The following is a 15200-nucleotide window of genomic DNA, read 5'->3' as shown; positions in this document are numbered from 1 at the left end:
AGCTAAAAAGAAACCGGGAAGACGCGCTTCTGACGCACTTCCCGCGCGCGAAGCGAGGAAGATGGCTGCATCCCAGCAGCAGGCTTCCGCGGCTTCCTCTGCCACTAGTGTGTCAGGTCCGGGTTCGGCCGGTGGCTCTGGTCCCCAGCAGCAGCCACAACCACCAACACAGCTTGTGGGACCTGCCCAGAGCGGGCTTTTGCAGCAACAGCAACAGGACTTCGATCCTGTGCAGCGCTATAAGATGCTCATCCCGCAGCTGAAGGAAAGTCTGCAGGTGATTGGTCGGGAGATTTGGCTCTCTGACATCACGGGGGTGGGCGGAGGGACTGTTTAGTCAGGGAGAGAGCGAAAGGAGCGTTAGGCAGGGAAGAGGAATGAGATTTGATCTTCTTCGTGAGGCCAAAGCGAAGCTCTGTGGATTGACAGTGTGAGGTGGGATCAGGGCGAATCTTGAGCTTGAGACTGACTGGAATTCGAGTCAGGGAGGGAATTTAAAGGAGAAACTTAGCTCTGGTCGTTAAAGCCTGAGGAAAGGACTGGCCTGTACAGAGACTGACCGTGACTGGTGGGTGAGGGAGGACTCTAAGGTATGTCCGGGAGGGTATTGGCGAGAACCCCAGGTGAGAGCGGGCCTCTGGGAAAATACAGGTGGTTATTGCTATAGAGGAATGGAAGTTGGAGTTACTCTGGAGTGACAGGAGGGGAAGTGTCAAGTGAAGAGGACGCCTGAGATTGGGTGTATCTTAAGGAAGAGTGTAGATCTACCAAAAGTGTCCTCTTCTCTTTCTCCATCTCCTGAACCTCTTTTTTTTTTTTTTTTCTTTAAACTAGACCTTGATGAAGGTTGCAGCCCAGAACTTGATTCAGAACACTAACATTGACAATGGACAGTGAGTACTCCTCTTTCTCCAGGCTGTCCTAACTCCATCCTGGTCTTAGAAACTCATCCCCCTTGCACCACACCCACCCCACTTTTCTCTTATTTTCAAGCCTGGCTCCCTAGCGCCTGACCTTGCCCTTTTTGTCCCTTCTTCTATTATCTGTCCCCTAGGCCCTGCCTCGGGTCTCCTGGGCCTATACCTGGTTTTCTGATGGACACTTGGTTGGGTAGTCACTTAGTCCCAGAGATTGGAAATACATTCCACACCTTCTTCTCCTGGACTGTAGGAAGAGCAGCGATGGACCCATTCAGCGCTTTGACAAGTGTCTGGAGGAGTTCTACGCACTCTGTGACCAGCTAGAGCTCTGCCTGGTAAGGGGCCTCCTAGCCACCGGGTGACCACAACCCTGCCTCAGTTCCTGGTGCTTCAGGAACCTTCATTCAGTCAATCAACACACGCTCACTGAGCATCTCCGGCGGCCCAGACCTGTGCTGATGCTGCAACTGATGCTGGGGGCACAATATTGCCCAATCCTTGCCCTCACAGAGCTTCCAGTTCAGTGGGGTGACAAATATATCCTCAAACAGTGACAGTACAGAGTGGTCAGGGCTCTGATGGGAGAAGCTCAGGCCATGGAGGGCTCTGAAGGGGGAAGCACAGACAGAAGGCTCAGGGCTGGAGTTGTGGAGGCACAGGCAGAGGGGGCAGGATTAAAATGAGGGAAGCTCAGGGGGCTGTGGAAGTCCAGAGAAGGCACCTGACCCTGCCTAGGGCAGGTTTAGGGAGGAAGTGGCTCAGGGTAGACTACTAGTGGAGAGCACATCTGAGCGGAGGCTGGAACAAAAATGGAAGAAGGGCAGGAGTTGAGAGGAGGGTAAATGGCTCGGAGCACAGCCTTTGGAGTCAGACGGACCACCTGAGCCCAATCTCTACCTCTGAGTCTTGGGTTCCTCCTTTGGAAAATGGATTTTTGGGAAGGACTCAGCAAGATCTTGCATATAAAGCACTTAACCTGGTACTGGACACATGGCAAATGTTTCCTGTAGTATCATCATTGTCATCATTATTTTGAACTGGACTTTGAAGGAAAAGTCAGTCTGAGGAGCCTCGTAGTGGTAGAAAGGGGTTCCAGCCAGACGGAACAGCTTCTGCTTTAAGTTCCCTTTCGGAACATCATGAAATTCAGTCTGGCTGAGGTGTGGTAGGCGTTGGTGCTTGCTGGATTTTGAATATAGCCTGGAGGGTGCTGGGGAGCCATGGAGGGTTTCAAGCAGGGAAGGACATGGACCCATTTGCTTTTTTAGGAATATGCCTCTGGCTGCCACATGAGGGATGGGTGCAAGGGGCTGAGAGTGGAGGCTGGGAGCCCATGGCAGGATTCAGGAGGGCTAGGTTCCACCAGGGCAGGGTCCTGAGGAAGTGGGAAAGGGCAGGTGGGAGAGATACTCAGAAGGCTTTGTGCACAGGGCCATGGGACTGACGGGCTGGGGGAGGAGCCTCCAAGATGAGGCCCGGGGCTCTAGTTGGAATGGTAGGGCCGTCCCTGAGACAGGGACCCAGGAAGGAGAGTGGTTTTGGGGGCAGAGTATGGGAACTCGGGAATTTTAGGGGAGGCTGGGCACACAGAAGTGGTGTCATCAGTACAGAGATCGGAACGGTAGTGTGTGTGGGTGAGACAACCCCTAGAGGGCATGAGAATGAGAGGAGGAGAAGGGATAAGGGAATTACCACATTTAAGGCTTAGGTAGATTAAAAAGCATCTAGAAGGACCACCCAGAGAAGTAGGAAAACCAGGAGGAGCAGGTGCCACCGGAGAAGCTAGTGCCGATGCCAAGCCTAGGGTTAGGACAGTCACAACAATAGTAGTTGACATTCATCAACTAGCACTTAAGTTAACTTGCCAGGACCTGTGCCTGTGTCTTTCGCACGCTGCTCTCGCCATTCTCACCTTATTAGATAGTAGAAGTAGTTATTAAACCCATTTTCCAAAGGAGGAAACAGACGCAGAGAGGAGCAGCCGCATGCCTGAGGTCACCCAGCGAGTGGCAGGGCCAGGCTCTGACCCCAAGACCCCAGGATTCCAGAGGCTGAAAAGGCTACCCCAGGCTGGCCCTTGGGGTGGGGTTGGCAGTACCCGGAGTGAAGGCTGATGCCACGCCTTGCCTGCCTGCCCACAGCGCCTGGCCCATGAGTGCCTGTCACAGAGTTGCGACAGTGCCAAGCACTCTCCGACACTGGTGCCCACAGCCACCAAGCCTGATGCCGTCCAGCCTGACAGCCTGCCCTACCCGCAATACCTGGCGGTCATCAAAGCCCAGATTGCCTGTGCCAAGGACATTCACACTGCCCTGCTGGACTGCGCCAACAAGGTCACAGGCAAGACGCCTGCACCGCCTACGGGCCCTGGGGGCGCCCTGTGAGCTGGCAGGGCTGGGAGTGGGGCTGGCAGTGGGGGAGGGAATGAAGAGTGGCCTCAAAGCAGCTGTGTCTCTGACTTTTCTTCCTGCCTGCGCACTGCGGCTAGCGCCAGCAGGGGGCAGCAGAGGCCAGCAGGGAGCACCCGGGGCGGGGCCTGGCCTCTGCGGGCTGCCTTCTCTCTTCCCTGGCTGAGGGTGGACTTTGGATTGTGCCTGTTGGTGACCTCTTCCAGGGGTCTCCCCCAACCTGGCCTGGCTCTGGAGCCCTGACTGGGTCCCTCTCCCTCAGTCCTTCCTTGATTCTGTCCCAGTTTGGGGGTGGTCTCTGTGCCTGCTCCTTTTTCTAGCTGTTCCTCTGAGCGTCTTGTGTCATTCGACCTCTCTGTCCCCATCTCCCTGTCTCTAACCGTCTCTGTCCCAGTGCCCCTTTGCTGTCTTCTGCCCCCAGGTCCTAACTGGGACTCTGTGTCTGTGCAGGGGGCCAGAATGGAAGCCAGAACCCCTGGCTTGCCTGGGGCTAGAAGGAGCTTCATTTCCAGGGACCACAGTCACATCCAGGGATCCCCAGCACCTCCCATGTCAGCTCAACCCCCAGTCTGCTTGACCCAGGAAAGAGGAAGTGGAGGGGTTTAGGCCCTGACCTCAGCACGCCCGATCGGGGAGCAACCCCGCCCGCCACCCCCCATACCCAGGGTCTGCGTCAGCAGCACTCAAACGAGGGGCGTTGTGCAATCTGCGGTGAAGCCTGGCCCAGCTGGATGCCTGGGTCCCTGTATTTTTAGCCCCAAAGAAGAAGTGAAAAGGCCCCAGCAGGGGTGAATCATCAGTCCTGGGGAAGAAGACAGGCGCCTGGGCCCCAGCTCCGGGAAGCAGACCTTGGGGAGGGGGCTTCAGGGAGGGAGTGCCCCACCAGGCTTCCCCATGGCCTTCAGGCCTGGGCAAGTACAGGGCGGAGCTACCAGCCCAGGCCCAGCTGGTGGGTGTGAAAGGCTCAAGTGACTCAGCCTGGTTGGGGGACTGACCCACCCCAAACCTTCTGTACCCTGGTTCCCATGGCACCGCCCAGAGGCCTCCTGTCCTGGACTCCACATCTGTGAGGAAAACCCGGGACCATGGAGACCTGTGATTCACCCAGAGCCCAAGTCCCCATACTGGAATCCTGGGAAATGGCCAGGTGTGTGTGTGTGTACACACATTCCAGAAGTTCCTTCCCTTTCTCCCTGACCTTCCTTGAAGTGCCAGGCACATAGGGGCAAGCTCCAGGCAGGGCAGCAGAACTCTTGGACACTAGCTGAAGCTGCAGCCCATAGGTAGAATTTCTTCTGAAAGGAAACCACAGCTCTGCCCATTTATCTGACTGAATCAGCCCCCACCCCCCCATGTGACTCCCCAGATCTTCTAGGATAATCTACTTAAAGTCAACTGATTATAGACTTTAATCACATCTACAAAATACGTTCACAGCATCATCTAGACTAGTTTGATTAAATAACTGGGGACTGTAGCCTAGCCAAGTTGACACATAAAACTGACCATCATAACCTTGTCCTTGTCAATTTGGCACCCATACACATCTCCTTAACCATACTTAAGCTCCAAATAAATACAAAAACAAAGTCATATTTCCACCCAACATGATGCAATTATCTGAGTACAGCACACTTTCCCCAGAAGAGCCCAGTGGCTTCCAGCCTGGGGGCACACACCACGTACTGGTAGAGATGTGTCAGTGCACAGGCCCACACACTCAGAATGAAGTACAGCTGGCCCTGTGAGGCAGCATCAACACAACATCACACACAGATGGGGGCATGACACCCCAGCAGCCCTGACGTGGGGCCCAGCAGTGCTTAAAACCATACCCAGGGAGACTGCGGAGACACCTGGTGGGCAATGGGATGATGGATGCACAGTTCACACAGCCACACCGGGTGGAAATTGTGCACCAGGAAGTGGAGTTCATTCAACACACATTTGCTGAGCATCTATTTCGGGCCAAGCCCTGTACAGTGTGAACCAAAGATCCCTGCCTTGCTGGAGCTGATATTCTAGTGACAGTTAAGTGTGATAAAGTAAAACACAGTATGTCAGGTAATGAGAAATTCCAAGAAGGAAAATAAAGCAGAGAAGTGAGATCAGAAGTGGAGAGAGATAATAGGAGGAAAAGAAAAGTATTGGGGAATAAATAACACAATTAAGATTTGCATATGGAGAATTATGTTACTTTGTTGGAAAACATGAAAGTTTGAGAGTTTAGGTTGGGTAGTGGTTCACGTGTATTAATATGATCTGTAAATAGATGTTACATATATTTATTATTTGTTAAATAGATAACAAGGTTATTTTTAAACCTGTTAAAATCCTTGACCCAGGTCATGAAGGCCTCCCTGAGAAGGTAGTATTGGAGTGAACTTGAAGGAGAGGGAATAAGTTGTGGACATTCCAGGGAGAGGGACCAGTAAGTGCAGAGGCCCTGCCTGAGGCAGAAATGTGATGGTATGTTGGTGGAATAATGTGGAAGCCTGGGCCACAGTGAAGAGGCAGGGATAGGAGAGGACCTTAGTGAAGGTTCTTACTGGATTATTAAACCCAGAGGGAGACTGTACAGCCTTGTGCACAACCGCCCACTCCAGAGAAGCCCCCACATGAGATGCACAGCCACACAGGGCAAAACAGACCATGGGAAAACACAGGTGCACACGACACCCCTCTTCCCTAGCAGAGAATGGCATAACCCACCATCCTACAATCATGGTGTCCCTGGCGTCTCCGTCCTGGGGGCAGTCCCACAAACAGACTCAAGGAACAATCCAACTATGTGAATATACAAACAACCCTCTAACCACCCCTTAACCCGCTATCTCCTACCCCATCTCAGACTTTGCCCATCACAGGCTGACTCAGCCCTGCCCTCAGCTCAACATTATCAAAAGCAGCGGAGGCTGGATTTAGATAATGCTTCTCAGGTTCGAATGTGCGTGCATGTTTTCCTCTGCTCTGCCCACGGAGGCCTGTGCGAACCGCAGGAGTGGGCCAGCTGCCCTCCCCATCATGTGCGCCTGTAGACGTCAGGAACCAAAGTTCAGTTTCACTGCCCTGTGACTGAGCCACAGAGGAACTGCTTCCAGACACTGGCCTCCTGGTGTTCTCAGCTACACCCCAAGGACACAGACACAGGAACACTATTCACACACCTGATGACCACACACGCAGTCAGCTGCAGGGGCCCTGCACACAGCTACAGCCGTACAGCCACGCACATGCTCCCACACACCCTCAGCTCCCAGGCTGTGTGCTCACACAGCTCCCTCAAAGAGTTACAATCACTCAGTCACTACAGATCCCAAGGTGTTTCAGAGCTACACACAGATGTGCAGGGAGGTATGTAAGTCACACGTTCTCACGGATGCCACCTCAAAGACAGTTACAGCTGAGTACACACTCCCTCCCCCATAGATGGTGAGAGTAAATACAGTCTGGTCAGAAACACGCAGGCATAAGCGGTTTCCCGCATTTATTCTCACAGCCAGCCGTGTCAGGTGGGTTGTCAGGACACAGCGTTGACACAGGAAAGTGGGCGCACTTGTGTCCCACACCTAATTGCCCAATTGCACACCCAGGCGCGCCAGGGCAGCCCCACCTCGCACCTACAGCGCACACGCGGTCCACATGCCGCAGGGCCCGCGCAGCCGCACCCGCCCAGTCAATCACGCCTGGGGCGCACAAGGCCCAGGCACACGTGCCGCGCGTACACGGTCCCCAGCTCGCCCGCGCACTCTGGCCGGCTCTCACACCCCCGCGTTTCCCGTCCCCGTTTGTTTTTCTGGAAACTGCTCAACGTTCCCCTCCCCCTAGGCCGGAAGCGCTCGCCGTATTTTTAGCCTCTCTGGTTTCCGCCCCTTTCCCCCTCGAACTGCCCGCCCAGGACCTGCCCCCTTGCGCCCCGCGGGGGGACCCCGGCCGTCCCCTTCCCCACCGTCATTCCAGAGGGGATTCCCGGCCTTTGCTGGTGCCACGGATTTTCCCGCTGGCTACGTGGGGAGCGGGGCGGAGCCCTGCCCTGAACTTCCTCCTGGGCTGGGATGCCTGAGGCCTGGACGGGGCGGGGGGGGGGGGAGTGGGGGATGGGAGCCAGACTCCTAAACCGTTGGGAGAGGGGCCTCGGGGCTCGGACTCCTGCGTTTGAGATCGAGGGTAGCTGGGGGCCTGGACTCCTGGGTCTGGTGAAGGAAGGGGCTGGGGGCCGGGTCTCCTGGGTCTGAGCGAGGAGGCGGCTTGGAAATCCGGACTCCTAGATCTGAGCAAGGAGGGGCGGAGGCCCGGGCTCTTAGGACCCCCGCCCCCGTCAGTGTTTCCAGGGGTGGTCGGTTCTTCATCGCGCAAAGCCCCCTCTAGCCTCTTCGAGAGTCGCCCAGTCCGAAGCGTCCTGGCTCTCGGGCCGATGACTCAGCAGTTGGGAGAGGGGAGGGGGTCAGCTTGACTCAGGGATGGGAAATGCTCCGTCTCCAGGGAATCGAAACTGGTATCCCTCCTCCAGGATCGGGGCCAGAGCCGAGCCGGACACCGGGGACCCCAGGGTGCCTCCCACCTCTCGTTTTACCGCCGCCTTAGTCCCACTAGCCGCACAGGGATTTGGAGCCCAACCGGGCGGCGGGTGCCAGGCCCCTCCCCTTTTCCCCTTTTCCCGTAGCCCTCGAGTGTCTGTTTACAGGCGACCGAAGCCCTGGTTACAGAGAGGAACCCTGGCGTCCAGGCCTAGCCTCCTCGTCACGGCTTCCAGGAAGCCCCCCTCCCTCGCCCCGTGCGAGTGAGTCACAGGCTAGAGGGAGGCTGCAACCGTGCCAGAGCCGCCCGCAGCCGCCCAGCTCACGAGACCGGCCGGGAAGGCCCCTCGGCCCCAGAAAGCGCCGCACCAGGGATTCCCCCGTGCTCTGTCGGACGAGCAAGTCGGCGTGTCTAGCAGAATCTCCCCACCTCAATACAAGCCCGCAGTCTGCAGTCGCAACCTGCAAGAATGAACTTTCCACCATTATAACTGCACTCCGTGGCAATGGTTTATTTTTACCCCCGTGTTTTCACTCAGGGCAGCCAGCTAACTCATCGAGACCCAGTTTAAAAATTAGTTTCTTCTCCATATCTTAAGAGAGCATCACTCAGTGCAACCCCTTGACAATAAAAGACTTGCCAATAAGGGGAGTGAGTTCTGCACATTTAGAGTTTTCTCAAGGTACATCCCTTTATTAGAGACCCATCCGACCACCAGTTGCGGATGACCCACTTCTGCCATTCGAGACAGCTTTCCATCAAGGAAACCCGCCACCATAATAAAAGATCTCCCCCTTTCCAATCTTGAGTTCTCTCTGAGCACAGACTCTTAACATAATTTAAGGCCCTGGTATTAGGCTGCTGCCATTTACTAAAGGAGGATAACTTGGCCTCTCTCTGCCAGGGTTTCCTCATGTGTAAAATAGGCATAACAATACCTCTTTGAGTTCATGTATGTAAATAAAGGACTTTCATGCAACAGTGCCTGGCCCAGAGGAAGCGATCAGAAGTGCCATTATCTGCGTGAGGGTGAGAAGACACAGAGGAATTAGGAAATTGGGAAAGGAGGCCCCTTTCCAGCCTCGCCAGGTGTCCAGAACCCCACCCACCCCCAACCTCCGTGAGTGGGGGCGGGGAGGGCAGTCCAGGTCTCCGGATCTGGGCTGTTTGAGAGCGAGACCGTGCCAGGCCAGCAGGTCTCAGAAGAGAATTCTCCACCAGGCCCGTGGGTCTCCTCTCTCCGTTTTGCTCCTGCGAATTTCTGTCTGTGGATGCTTGTTTCTCCCTGTTTTCTCCCTTTTTCTCTGTTTCTTTATGTGACTTTCCCTCCCTCCCGCTTCCCGCTCTGAGTTTGTCTCTCTGGGACTGTCTATATCTTGTCTTTTCAAACTCTGACTCCCCACCTCGCCTCCTCTCCTTACCCTGTCTCTCTCTGTGCACGTCTCCCTGTGTGCGCAACTCCCTCCCTCTGTGTGTGCGTCCCTGTGTTTTTCTCTTTGGTCTCTCCATTTCTGTCTCTTGCTCTCCGTGCGTCTCTCCCCGCCCCTGTCGGTCAGTCTCTCTATCGCACGCCCTCTCAGCCTCTGCCCTTGTCAATTCCCCCAGGAGCCCTGCCCCCACCTCCGTGCCAGTTCCCTTCTCCGCGCCTCAGTCTCCAGCCTTTGAAAACTGGGCCGACACCCCCCACCCCACGCACTCCCCGCGGTGTTGCGACCGCCCGCAGGGCCCCCTCAGACGAATCCCGGCCGGGAGCCGGGCGGATGGGGTCCGGTCCAGGGCTGGGCGGGCTGCGCCGGGGGCGCGCGTCCGGGAAGCGCCCCTCCTGGCCCCGCCCGCCCGGGCCAACTCCTCAAGGCCCCGCCCCCCTCTGGCTGGATAAAAGCGGCGGCTCTTCTACCCCACCGCAGCCTGACTTCAGCGCTCCCACTTTCGGCCTGTACCTCAGCCTTCGGCCATCTGCGCCGCCATGGATCTCACCGCCATCTACGAGGTGAGTCCCCGCTGATCGGCACCCCGTGGTCCGCAATGCTTGACTCCCTTCTCAAACCAGGGCTCTCTAGCGCCACAAACTCCCTCCCGGGACCCCTGGCTCCTTTCTCAAACTGGAACTCCTTAGTGCTTCACACTTCGGCCCGGGGTCCCTGCCTCCCGTCTCAGACCAGTGTGATGCTCTGGAGGTGAAAATGGAGCCCGTGACTTTCTGGTCTTGGTCCAAACACGGGTGGGGTGGCCCTCGGAGATGGAGAGCTGGAGAACTTTTCTCAGACTGGGGCTGTCTGCAGGCGGAAATGACCCCACACCTGGCTTACCCCTGGTAGTTGCTGAGGGTGCGGTTTTGCGCGGAGGCGTTTCTTGGGCTGGAGTCTCAGGGTGAGGGGGAGCCGACTTCTGTCTCTTCACTCCCTGACCCAGAAGACTCTGGCAACTCTAAAACCGAAGAGATCCGGACTCCTGGGTTAACTTTGCCCGTTCCTCCACTTGTGAAACTGGAGAAGCCAGTGAGCGGGGTCAGATCCCTAGAGGCCCAGAGGCTGAAAATTGGAGGACAGCGGTGTGTCCTGACTTTAGAGCCCTTCTGATCCAGCCGGGGGAGCCGGGATTCCTGGGTCCCTCGGGATAAGTTTCAGTCGCGAATAAACTCAGAACCTCCAAATCGGGATCCTTGCGATCCGGAACCCATGTTTGTTTTCTGCGGACGGGTGGGGCTCAGGCTGGGAGCCCACAAACCGGACTGGCAAGCTCTTAGGTGCCCTGCAGCTGGGGCGGGGCGTCACCCTGCATTTTCGGTGTCTTGACCGATCCCTGTTCCCACAGAGCCTCCAGTTGCTGAGCCCTGACCTGCCTTCCGACCACGGAGAGACTGAGTCCAGCTCGGCCTGGGCCTCCTCGGGACTCTGGAGCCTCAGCTCACCCGACTCCAGCCCGTCTGGGGTGGCTGCCCGCCTGCCTAGCCGCTCCACCAGCCTGGTGGAGGGTCGCAGCTGCGGCTGGGTGCCCCCACCCCCAGGCTTCGCGCCCCTGGCTCCCCGCCCAGGCCCTGAGCTGTCGCCCTCACCCACCTCGCCTACTGCGACCCCCACCACCTCCTCCCGCTACAAGACCGAGCTATGTCGGACCTTCTCAGAAAGCGGGCGCTGCCGCTATGGGGCCAAGTGCCAGTTTGCCCACGGCCTGGGTGAGCTGCGCCAGGCCAGTCGCCACCCCAAGTACAAGACGGAACTGTGCCACAAGTTCTACCTCCAGGGCCGCTGCCCCTACGGCTCGCGCTGCCACTTCATCCACAACCCCAGCGAGGACCTGGCTGCCTCCGGCCACCCCCACGTGCTGCGCCAGAGCATTAGCTTCTCAGGCCTGCCCTCAGGCCGCCGAACCTCGCCACCACCAGCAGGCCTAGCAGGCCCTTCCCTGTCTTCGTGTTCCTTCTCACCCTCCAGCTCCCCACCACCACCACCTGGGGACCTTCCACTTTCACCCTCTGCCTTCTCTGCTGCCCCAGGGACCCCGGTGGCCCGAAGGGACCCCGCCCCGGCCTGTTGTCCTTCCTGCCGAAGGGCCACCCCCAGCAGCGTCTGGGGGCCCTTGGGTGGCTTGGCTCGGAGCCCCTCTGCGCACTCCCTGGGATCTGATCCTGACGAATATGCCAGCAGTGGCAGCAGCCTGGGGGGATCTGACTCGCCTGTCTTCGAGGCCGGGGTTTTTGGGCCGCCCCAACCACCTGCAGCCCCCAGGAGACTCCCCATCTTCAATCGTATCTCCGTTTCGGAGTGACAAGTGCCTGCCTAGTGCAGATCAGCTGGATCTTAAGAGGGGCCAGTACTCTTGTGCTGTGGGTTCCACAAGGGGTCCCGAGGTTGCGGGGGAACTGAGGGACTCTTAATCAAGTAGCTCCGCCCCACCTTCCAAAGTGCATTAACTCATTCCCCTGACCCTACGCTGGGGCAGGTCCCCGGTGTGCAAGCTGTTCATGCTGTTGGGGGAAGGAGTGTTTTCTGGGGTCTTAAAAAAATGTAGCAAATTGGAGGCAGTGAGGCCTCTTTCACCTCTCCCCTGCCCAATGCTGTGAATAATAAGCCCCCGCTGCCCCCTTCCAATTTTTTCTAGATCCTGAGGTTCCGGTGTCTGATGGTGACTGGAGCCTCCCCTGAAGGGGAATCCTGGTGCTCAAATTTCCCTCCAAAAACAAGCAGCCAAAGCCGTTGCCAACCCCCTGCTCTCCCACCCACCCTCGCCTTTGGGCCTTTTATTTATGACGACTTTATTTATTCTAATAGATTTTATAGTATTTATATATATTGGGTCGTCTGCTTCCCTTGTATTTTTCTTCCTCTTTTTTGTAATATTGGAAACGATGGACTAATTATTGTTATAAGTATACTATAATATATGAAGTAATATATATTGTTGAAATTTTATTATATATTTTTTGGAATTTTTAAATAAAAGAAATCTGTGTGTAAACTGGAATCCTGGCTCTTCTGCTGTCTAGAGCTAGTGAGATGGGAGGGGAGGACGGTGTGGCCTTTTTTAGAAGCGGGATGGAATCAGCCGATAGCTCCTCCAAACCTCCCCGGAGCCGAGCCGCCAGCGGCGCTTACCTGGCAGGAAGTGACGTCACCTGGCACGGCCATTCACCTGAGAGGGCGGGGCCAGGTGAGATCACCGGGTAGGAACTAGGAGAGCCAGTTCCCGGGGCGTGGGAGGCGCTCCCGTCCCGCCGGGCTCCTTGACCCAGCTCTCGGCCGGGCGCGGGCGGGGACGGGATGTTTCCGTCCCCATGGGGCCGAGGGGGGAGGGCGGGGCGGAGTGGGGAGGACGGAATGTGCCGGGGCACGAGCCCAGGGCAAGCGAAGGAGGCCGGCGCGGCGGGTGGGGGAGGGGTCGTCCCGGAAGCCGGGGCGTCCTGGGGTCCCACCGCCCGGCCTTCCAGGATGGGAGAGTGTGGGGGACTCAGGCTTTCGGCATCTCGGCGGAGGCAGCTTGAAAGCCTTCAGGATTCTAGAATGTCAACACTGTGGAATCTCAGACTTGGTCTCTTGGCGACTTCTAGACCCTGGGTGTCCCAGAACGTTTAGGAATCGCAGAACTGTAGCCTCTGGCTTTCCGGGCTCCCAGAACTTCGGAATTCCAGAATCTTGGCCTGTTGGGATTCGAGAATTTCGGGATTGCGAGATCTCGACTTTTCTGAGCCTTGGAAACTCGTGGTCTCGCGCCCGAGGCGGGGTGGGGGTCGCGGCCGCGCCGGGACGGGGCGGGGCCCCCGGGAGAGCAGCGTCCTCGGACCATACAAGGTAAGAGGCGGCGAGAACCACACTGGGGCGAAGGAGCCCGGCGCCCAGCGCCCGGAAGCCGCACCGCGTCAGTGCCTGCGCCCCGCCCCCTTCCGCCGCGGCCTCCTACCCCTCTTCCCCCCGCCCCTCACTTCCCTCTCCTCTCCCTACCTCACCCCTTCTCCTCCCTCTCAGTACCTCCTGCCCAGACCCTGCTGCGCCGACCTTCCCCTCTCCTCTTCCCCCACCCTCCCCAGCTCTTCCCCTCCCCCAGCACTCCTCTCCCCTTCCCCTTTTTAATATCCTTACCTTCCTCTCCCCCATTCCCCGTCCTCTATCCCCTCCTCTTTCCTTCCAATTCCCCTCCTCCTGCCCCTTCTCGCCCCCTTTCCTTCTCTCTCCACCCATTCCTTCCCTGCCCACACTCTTCATCCCCTCGGTTCCACCTCCCTCCTCACCCCATTTTCCTCACCCCATTCCCTCCTGCGAGTGTTCTCCTCTTCCCCTCCCCTCCTCATGCCTCCTTGACCTCTCAGCCCTCCTTGGCCCTCTCCCCTCGCCCACTGGCAGGCCCTGACCTTTGATCTCCTCTTCCACGAAGCACCCCCACCCCCGTGCCCCGTTTTGGGAAAGGGCTCAGGTCCCCATACTTGGAGAGGAGGTTTGGGAAAGAGAGAGAGAAACCCAGAAACCCAAAGACGTTGGAGAGGAAGAGCAAGCCACGCAGACATTCACAGGCACTGAAAGAACAAGAAGTAACACATCTCTGGTCCTTCCCTTTGCGAAAAACAGATTCTCTGCTCCTTGGAAACAAACAAACTAACAAACCCTCACTTGCGAAAATGGCACCTAGCACCAGCTACCAGTGCCAAACACCTGAGAGTCATTCCTCTTGACTCTTTCCTCAAACCTACACCCCAATTCAACGTCAGTCCTGTCTGATTCACCTTCTAAAGAGATATTTCAATCCACCCTCCTGCCTCCTCCTCTGGCCCCCACCCTGGTTCTATCGGGCATCATCTCCCACCTGAACCATGATAGCAGCCCCTTCCTGGTCTCCTGGCTCAGGCCCCTACCCTAGGTCTCTTCCCCACTCCCCCACTAGGCAACCAGAGGGAAGCTGTCATGACACCTGAGTCAGATCACATAAACGCCAAAGTCCTAAGTCCTCACCAGCCTACACAGCCTGGCTCTCATCTTTGATCACTCTTGCTCTAGTCACTCTGGCTTCCACCAGTGCATTTGCCATACTTCAGCCACAGGGCCTTTGCACTGCCTGTTCCCTCTGCCTGGAATACTCCCCCAGGTATCCCAACAGCTTACTCCCCTTCTTCAGGTCACTGCTCAAATGTTTCCTCAGTGAGATGGTCCCTGACTACTATTGCAACCCCCATCCTCCCTACCTTGCTGTACTTTTTCCAAGATGTTTATCACCACCTAACATATAAAATGTACTTAGATCTTATGTTTATAGCAATCCTCCCCCACTAGAATGTCAGATCCTCAGGGGCAGGGACTTTGACTTTGTCTTGTTCACTGCTGTATCACTCACACCTAAACCCTAAACAGGAACCAGTCACAGTGGTCACAAGCTTCAGAATTTGTTGAAAAAAATAAATCGATTCAGAAATGGGGAGAGAAAGAGAGAAAACTCCAAGACACACACACACAAAAAATAGTAACTGTGTGAAGTAATGATGTTAAACATTGTGGTAATTATTTCACAATTTATACGTATCTAAAATTATTATTTTGTACACCTTGGACTAATACAATGTTATACGGCGATTACATTTCAATAAAACTTGGGGGGGGGGAATCCAAGACAGAAAAAGATGGAGAAGGAGACAGTATCACATAGGCAGTTTGCTGAGGACCCACAGCCTGACACATCTCCTACAAAAGTCTTAAACTGATTTGCAGACTCAAATTCCCAGGCATCTAAGAGGCAATACCACCCCCTGGTGACCAAGAGGAAAACGGCACCCCCCACAACAGAAAACACTCCCTAACAGATCGTCACCAGAGTCCCAGGATTCCTCCCAGCTTAAAAATTCAGGAGACCGAAACGTTTATTCTTTTAACTG

The 15200-nt window shown here is 56.3% G+C and overlaps 2 protein-coding genes across 3 annotated transcripts; both read left to right on the top strand.

Annotated features, from left to right (window-relative positions):
- Positions 1-61: 61 nt before the first annotated feature.
- Positions 62-3365, top strand: MED29 (mediator complex subunit 29; the record flags this gene model as incomplete). 2 transcript variants are annotated; one of them, XM_082437838.1, is made up of 4 exons in its annotated part: positions 62-277; positions 835-893; positions 1171-1255; positions 3062-3365. In XM_082437838.1, the coding sequence occupies 4 exons, from the start codon at positions 62-64 to the stop codon at positions 3302-3304; spliced, it is 603 nt and encodes a 200-aa protein (XP_082293964.1). In that variant the 3' UTR covers positions 3305-3365. The 2 variants fall into 2 exon arrangements, with proteins under 2 accessions (XP_082293964.1, XP_082293965.1); XM_082437839.1 differs by lacking the exon at positions 3062-3365 and adding an exon at positions 2876-3055.
- Positions 3366-9679: 6314 nt separating this feature from the next.
- ZFP36 (ZFP36 ring finger protein) lies at positions 9680-12304 on the top strand. The gene is made up of 2 exons (XM_082437837.1): positions 9680-9836; positions 10661-12304. The coding sequence occupies exons 1-2, from the start codon at positions 9813-9815 to the stop codon at positions 11612-11614; spliced, it is 978 nt and encodes a 325-aa protein (XP_082293963.1). The 5' UTR covers positions 9680-9812; the 3' UTR covers positions 11615-12304.
- Positions 12305-15200: the final 2896 nt, after the last annotated feature.

The sequence above is a fragment of the Balaenoptera physalus genome (assembly GCF_965194825.1).
Source record: "Balaenoptera physalus genome assembly, chromosome: 19".
NCBI classification, from domain to species: Eukaryota; Metazoa; Chordata; class Mammalia; order Artiodactyla; family Balaenopteridae; genus Balaenoptera; species Balaenoptera physalus.
This window is presented reverse-complemented; position numbering and strand designations above follow the sequence as displayed.

Excerpts from the sequence above, each read along its gene's own strand:
- ZFP36 (XM_082437837.1), top strand. The coding sequence starts at position 9,813 with ATGGATCTCACCGCCATCTACGAG. Across the intron at positions 9,837-10,660 it reads ATCTCACCGCCATCTACGAG|AGCCTCCAGTTGCTGAGCCC; the intron begins GTGAGTCCCCGC and ends CTGTTCCCACAG.